The 7,454-nt window shown below is 35.6% G+C and overlaps 1 protein-coding gene across 2 annotated transcripts in view; it reads right to left on the minus strand.

Moving 5' to 3' along the window:
* The window catches only part of FSTL5 (follistatin like 5), a 300,031-nt gene that overhangs the window by 45,751 nt on the left and 246,826 nt on the right, over positions 1–7,454 (minus strand). The window contains exon 10 of one of the 2 annotated variants that reach the window (XM_026847760.1): positions 1,885–1,911. The exons of the other annotated variant lie outside the window; for it this stretch is intronic. Coding sequence (XP_026703561.1) covers positions 1,885–1,911 — 27 coding nt within the window. The remainder of the gene's footprint in view (positions 1–1,884; positions 1,912–7,454) is intronic. 2 annotated transcript variants of the gene reach the window in all.

Raw genomic sequence — 7,454 nt, forward strand, 5'->3', positions numbered from 1 at the left:
ACCAACCCAGCATATTTATAATACAGTGTCAGAAGCAACAACACTAAAAGCAAATATATTTGATTCATTTAGATGGAATCGATACTTAAAATTGCTAACACTGATTTGAAAAATATGGTGGTGGTTGGGGGGGTTTTGATATAGCTTAATATATGCATATATTTGTGCATGTGTATATATTGTATTATTATCATTATACAAATTAATGTACTTTCAAAATCCTTTCAGATTTTTCTGACACATACTCTTCTTACGCTTACACAAGCAAGCAGTCATGATAAGGCTTTTGTCTACCTCATATACAAATATGCAATGCAGACAGTAAAGCCTATCTATCTATGGTTTCATGATCTTAATTGTCCTATTAATCACCCATCCCTCCCTTCCTGTTAATTAACACTGTTAATACTTAGATAACAGAAAATTACTGAGTATGCATGACCCAGAGAAGTACTGGTGATACTTATTGCATCCTCAGGGTATTCCTATCTTGTAAATGAATTCCAACATTGCAAGCAGTAACAGCACTTGTTGAAAAAACAAGAATTGGCCAATGAGAGATGCGGGAGAGATCAAGAAAATCTGATCTAGAAGATGATATTGTCACTTCACATTCTTAATATATACTATAAATTTCTTTCTGTTTAGTTTCACAATAGTCACAGAGAAATTTGAATGTCTTTGCCATAAGCACTCTGGTAAGCTACTATTTTAAATTGGGTTTTACTGTCTCAGAATTTAAGTTTTCTAATCCCTGAAGGCAACACAGGATTTGACTGGAAAAGATAATGTTCTAAAAAATCAAGGGGGTGCCAATTGTGTTTTCAGTTTAATTAAGATAAAACATAAGTGATAGCTTCCCAATAAGCAGTGAGAATACTTTGGTGTCAAAATCTTGTTGTGCATCAATTTGTTAACAGTAGAATTGTATGAAACTCTGAACACATCAATTGTACTCTGCAAGGCCAATAGAGCTGGAGGATCACAGCTGAGCTCCTCTATAATCAGGGAACTGATTGTTTATACCAGCTGAGTAACTGGTAAAACAGGAATATAAAAAATAAAACTAGCTCATATTTGTAAACACAGTGGGAAATGACAAAGTCTACCATGTAATTAGGCAAATGAAATAACAAATTTTTGAATCTTTTATTTAAATTGCAACTGTAAATTAGGAACAGACTACTTAGAGCAACAAAATGAGAGCTCACGACAACACTTCGATTATTATATTTTTCTGCAACATGTTTTATGAGATTATCTCATATATATGAAAATTAATTCCTATCTTTGTCAGTTAAATATGCTTTCCCTGTTTTCTATGTTATTAACACTTGATACTGTCTGTATTTATATTTATCCTTCAGTTGGTTACAAACCACAAACCTCCATTTCCCTTCCCAACATTTATTTACAAGCTCTTCCCGAGTATAAGAAGAAAATACTTCGTCTCATTAGGCAACAATAGGTATCTCAATTTTAATTAAACTTAAGAATAATTCATACAAAAAGATCAATGCCAACAGCATACAGACTGATTGGTTGGAAGCTTTATCATGCCAGCAAACAAACAAAAGTTAAAGGTCTACATTTTAAATCTGAGCTTCTTATTTTACCCCTTTGAGTAATCATCTAAAATTTTTGAATGGTTTATTTCCTTCTCTCTCCCCAAAAGGAAAAGCAGACCACAAAGGCATGAGAATTTAAAGGATTATTTTCCACTATATTTTTTATTTAAATCAAATCTCTCAAATGTTGCAAGAGGGAAGGTAATTATTGTAATCCTAGATTATGAACAAAAAAAACCCAAGCACACAAAAGGAACAATAGATGAGCATTTCATTGTAATAGAGAAAATATGAAAAAAGCCATCTGTATTAGTACCTTGCTCTCGCCACAATATGTTTGCAACTGCAGCATGTAAGAGAGAGAAAGAACAGAAAACACAAATGAACAAGAAAAAAACCATGAAATGATATATTAATTCAGAAATAATTATGATGATATCACCTCTGATTCACTAAAATACTTCTACAGGTAAATCAATGGAAACAGTGAATTAACAAATAAATTTAAATAAAGTTCTCAATGTTTAGTGACAAAATGGTGACTAGTCATCATAGCTGTTGGTGTTAGGGTAAATTCCATCACCCTCAATTACACTGCTCCCCCCCCCAAGTTAACTCTATTAGCCTTTCTCAATAGTGTTTCATAATCCATTACACAAAGCATGTGGAGTTCGCATAGATACAAATTATGCATATTAATTACAGGCAATGTAATTTTCATTATTTTCTTTAAGCACTGGTCTTTGAAGAGATTTATTTCAGGACATAGATATGGGAGAAACATGAAAACCAAAACACATACAAGATATTCTTCTGTACTTCTGTAACACAACTGTGATACCCAAATTGTCATGCTGTATGTTTGCCATCATCTTTGGAAGACTAAGATGGGAACTATAACATGGCATGGTAACCAACTTTAAGTTGCTTTTTCTATAAAAACTTAAGTTGTATTTGGCCATCATATTTACAACAGATCTTTGAGATCAATGAAAACCAATTGTCCTAATAATGTTTCTGCCTGGGATGAATAAAAAGAAAGCAAATATAATTTTGCAGATTTTAAATATTTAGAGGCCAGCATGCCATGGAATAAATTGTTTAAAACACCATCACTGAAAACCAAAGTGGTCTGTAAAGTAATGATTTTAGGAAATAGAAAAAAAAAAAAGGAATACAACACAGAGAACATTTATATGTCACACATTGACATAATGAAATTAGGATGTTCATTGAAGTACAGTGTTGCAAAAGCTAAAACATCAATGTTTTTTAAAAAGAAGTCTGGAAAAAGTAATGGAAGATACATTATTAAAAATTGTGTTTGTACACAGAAGTCCCTCAGCTGCTGACTGCTCAAGGATAAGAGTAGAAACAGGAACAACTAACACTCCAGAAAAGTTCTAGATGCTAAGATCTTTCCAAGCATCTTTTACTGGGCACTGTTGAAGACGACCAAGATGGGCTTTTTACTTCATACAGTACAAGATTTCTCTCATTCTTAAGCTCTGAAAGAATATAAAGAGCCCCACATATGTAGAAGGGTCCTTGGAAAAAGTGTCAATCTACTTTCTGTCAAGCTCATGATTCAAAGGCTTAGGATAAGAGAGGTATTGGGCTTTTTTCTTTCCCTTTCCTCTGCTATTTTTTGTCTCCTGATTTTTTTTTTTCCACAAATTCTCTCGGCAGATCTACCTCATTATGTGACCTTAGACACAGCATTTAAACTGTGTCATTCAGTTATCCCTTGATAAAATGAAGGTGATGATTACTCTTACCTTCAGTGCTTTGAAGTGAGAGATCCCCATATAAGTAGAAAGTAGCAATAATACTGTTGAAGTGAACTGATACTGAATATTGGAATTAAAAAGTTCCCCTTTCCCAACACAGAACATCAGTGCAGCTTTCAAACATGCTCAGTCTGCATTTTATTACCTTTAAATCAGCTTAATTCTCTGGACTATTATGTGTGACTTATTTTCAAATATCATCCTCGCCTTTCCTTTAATATTTGAACGGTTAGGATCCAATAAACTGCCAAAAGCCAAGATTAATGGAGTGTGCCATCTTGTCTCTTACTCAGGCTGAGTAGTAAACCTTTACATCAGGAGGCAGAATTTCTGTTGAACTGCTGCTAAGGTCAAAATGAAGTGAACATGTTTTAAATTTATTTCTCAATCATCTGCCTTTATACTTGCTCTTCTGATTTCAGGTCATTATGTTCAGAAGACACTAGATTTGAAGGAAGTCTTGACTGTGTTGGGTGAGTATGTGTCCTCCAGACATCCAGGTGCTCTGAATGAAACTTCTTGGTGACTAAATTGCTAACACTAGTGTGACTCTTAGATTTATATCCAGTGCTGACAGCACAAAATGGATTTGGTTTACTGTCTATTTCATTGGCAGACATGAACAGAGTAACATGTCTCTTCTAAATAACATTTGACTGCTTATGTTTAAACTGTTTGATTATTCCCCTAAACAAGACCTCTGACTATAAGTTACAATCACAAGATAGAACTTCAGTTTTAGCTTTAGACAGCTATTATTTCTTAAATAAAGTCCTAATCAGTAGATCCTCAGTATTCAGAAAGAATGATCTAGAAGTTTCAAGTGATCTTGAATTATTTTAGTTCAGATAAGAAGAAAAAGGTGTTGATTTGTATAAATATAACATTTAAGAGAGAACTAAATACTTATGGCTACAGGAAATACTGTTTTTCACTGCAGGATGAAAGAAACTGAAGTTTCCCAAAGATATTCCATTACCAAAAGGAGAAGAAATTGGGACAATATAGTGCTGTGCTTCCCATCAAATAAATTTGGCACCTACTTTGCAAGCACTATGCAGGCAAATTTTTCTGTATAAAAGCTGGCAACTTCAAAGAGGAAATGCTAGGTGCTTATATCTGTTTCCCTCTCTTGAATTGCTATATCTGTCATTTGTACTGTGACAGACAGGGGGAGGAAAGCAACAGCCCTGGCTATGCTGAAGTTGACTGTCCTCTGGGTGGAACTGGTGGCACTGGCAGTTCAGCAAGTTTTCAATGGACCCCACTGTCTGTGCATCTAGCCTGAACTTTATCAGTTTGTCTTTGAGGGTGGGAGACACTGTCCAAAGAGTTTCTAAAGATCACATAAACAACACCCATTCCTTCCTTCCTTCACTCTGCCAGTCACCTGATTGCAGAAGGCTGTGAGGTTGACCAGGCATTATTTCCTCTTTCTAAATCCATGCTGACTGCTCCTAAACATCTTCTTGTCCTTCATGTTTTTGGCAATGGTTTCCAGGATTATTTGCTCCACCTCCTTCCCAGGGAACTAGGTGAGGCTGATGGGCCTACCATGTCTTGGATTCTCCTTCTTGTCCTTCTTGAAGAGTGACACTGGCTTTCTTCCAGCCTGCAGAAACCTCCCCTGATCACCATGATCCTTCAAAGAATATCAAGAGTGGCCTTGCAGTGCCATGGGCCAGCTTGCCAGTATTTGTGGGTGCATCCTATCCAGGCCCTTTGATCTGTGAATCTGTTTGTTTAAATGGTCTCTAATCTGATTCTATCCACCATGGGTAAGGCTTCCTTGCAAGAGGAAGATTTCCTTCCCAGACCTTCTCACTGGTCTCACATTCCTGGGGCCAGTTTTGCCAGTAAAGACTGATGTGAAGAAGACCTTCTGTAGAACTTGGCCCCTTCCATGTCCTTTGTCACCAGATTCCCTGCCCTACTCAGCAGCATGTCCATATTTCCCCTAGCTGCCTTTCTGTTGCTGATGTCCCTATAGAAACCCATCTTTTGCTCTTCATGTCCCTCACCAGATTCAGCTCTAAGTGTGTTTCAGAACTTCTACGTTTATCTCTGCATGCACAGACAGTGACTCTATATTCAGATGACAGTTCTCTATTTCCCTGTGTCATCTCATATAGTCTTTTTTTTTTTTTTTCCTGTAATAAAGCAAAATAATTTCCCCAGGGCAACCTGGAGGATTTTGTTTAAAATTATTTTTCTCTTCACATTGTGAGGAAAGAACCATGTAATATATGTCCCTTGAGGTCCCGTAAATTTAACCATAAAGTTCTACTTTTTATCAGTCTTTTTTCTAGGGGTGACATATATAAGAAAATAAGAAGTAATTACAATTATTCAACTGTGTGGAACTACATAGCATCAAATGATTTAAGATACCAAGTACAGAACACGTTAATTTTTGTTAATGCAAAACAATACATACGGTTTTGAGCTTTGCTCAAAAATAAAAAAAAAAAAAAGGAGGGGGATAAATGGAGTGCTTTAAAATCCCCACACATTAATTTTAAAATTAACAAGTCAGATTGAAGGAAAATAAGACATTATTTAAGAAAGCAATGTAAAATAATGAACAACAGCCATCACATCACTTAATACAAATCACAATACCTCACTTATTTTTTTAATCAGTCCTATAACTTCTATTCAAGAAATATGTCCAGTCTTGAGATAAAGACTGCAATGCTGCAATAAATATAACATCTGTAGATGGAAAACTTGCTAAGGAACATATTGCTTACCTTCCTTTTTGGTTAATAAAAAATTAACATCTTCAGCAACACACTATACTCAACTTTCACACACTTGTAAACTTTGAGATGTAAAAATACATAGTTATTGACAGATCTCAGTAAAATTTTTTGCTTTTAAGACAGAACATCATCATCTTCTGCCCTATTTCCCTGATTTATAAAAAGAAGGGTATTCAGAGAACACACAGTTATTAAATAGTATCAGGAGATGTACAGGAAGCCTTGCAGAAGGCATTCTATTCAAGGAGTTACTGACCTTAAGCAGGCTACGTCTGCTACTGGGCTTTGTACTTAAGGCTTGAGAAGCCTGTATGTTAGCATGGGTAGCTGCCACAAGGGTATATGCTGGAATGCCCATAACAGCCTGCACTGCACACTGGTGGGTGTTATGACAGAGATAACATTGCAACCTGTCAAAAGATATATGGGTTGGTTTGTTACACGAGATAAAAGCCACCACAGTATGGGACAGAGAGGGAACATTTCCATGGACAGGATCTGTGCAGCATGCCATGGGAAAATCCATCCGGAGTCATCTGATAATGCATGAATGCAGGGTGCCCAGAATCTGAAGGGATGTAAGATTTACTTGCTATCTATATTCCACTTTTAATCTATATTATTAAAGTAGCCATTTTATTACACACCATTTGTGTTGTGCCATTTATATTGACATCCAAAAAGAACCCTGCACCATGCCTCTCTCTCCCTCCACCCACCCAGTGCAAAACAGAGGAGAATCCATGTTTTCTTTAAAGAGGATGTTTTTTTGTTTTTTTTAAGGATGCTTACTGTGCCATAAAAATCACTCTTCATAGTCTTTTCATAGCTATTCTGTGCTTTTGTGCTCAGACTCAGCCTTTGATCATGAGCAGCTAACATAACATCTGAAAGCCTACTCTTCATCTTTATTATTCATTTTCTATGTTAGCTGAATGGCAATAGATTGCACATTTTTCAGTAAACTCTGTGCTTAGTACTTCATGAAATTCTGCAGCAGACTGTAACCGCAGTAGAGATTCTTATCCCCTTTAGATGGAAACAACTGCAAAAATCCATGTATTTCTGTTACTAAATGAGTAAGAGGATACCACAATGTCACTTGCCAAATAAATTCTGTATCCTACTCCTTCTTATCACATTGGTAATAAATGTCATTATATTCAGCTTTCTATTCAACAGTCAATGTCAAAGCTTTCAAATATGTCAGCTACAGTGTTCTTCCTCCCTACTTTTTTTTTTCCCCTAAATATTTAAGGCATAGCAGTTGGAAATAATGTGTGTGTGTGTGTGTATATATATATATATATATATTTTTTTTTTTTTTTTTT

The sequence above is a fragment of the Athene cunicularia genome (genome assembly GCF_003259725.1).
Source record: "Athene cunicularia isolate RWA chromosome 4 unlocalized genomic scaffold, athCun1 chr4_part2, whole genome shotgun sequence".
In the NCBI taxonomy this organism is placed as follows: domain Eukaryota; kingdom Metazoa; phylum Chordata; class Aves; order Strigiformes; family Strigidae; genus Athene; species Athene cunicularia.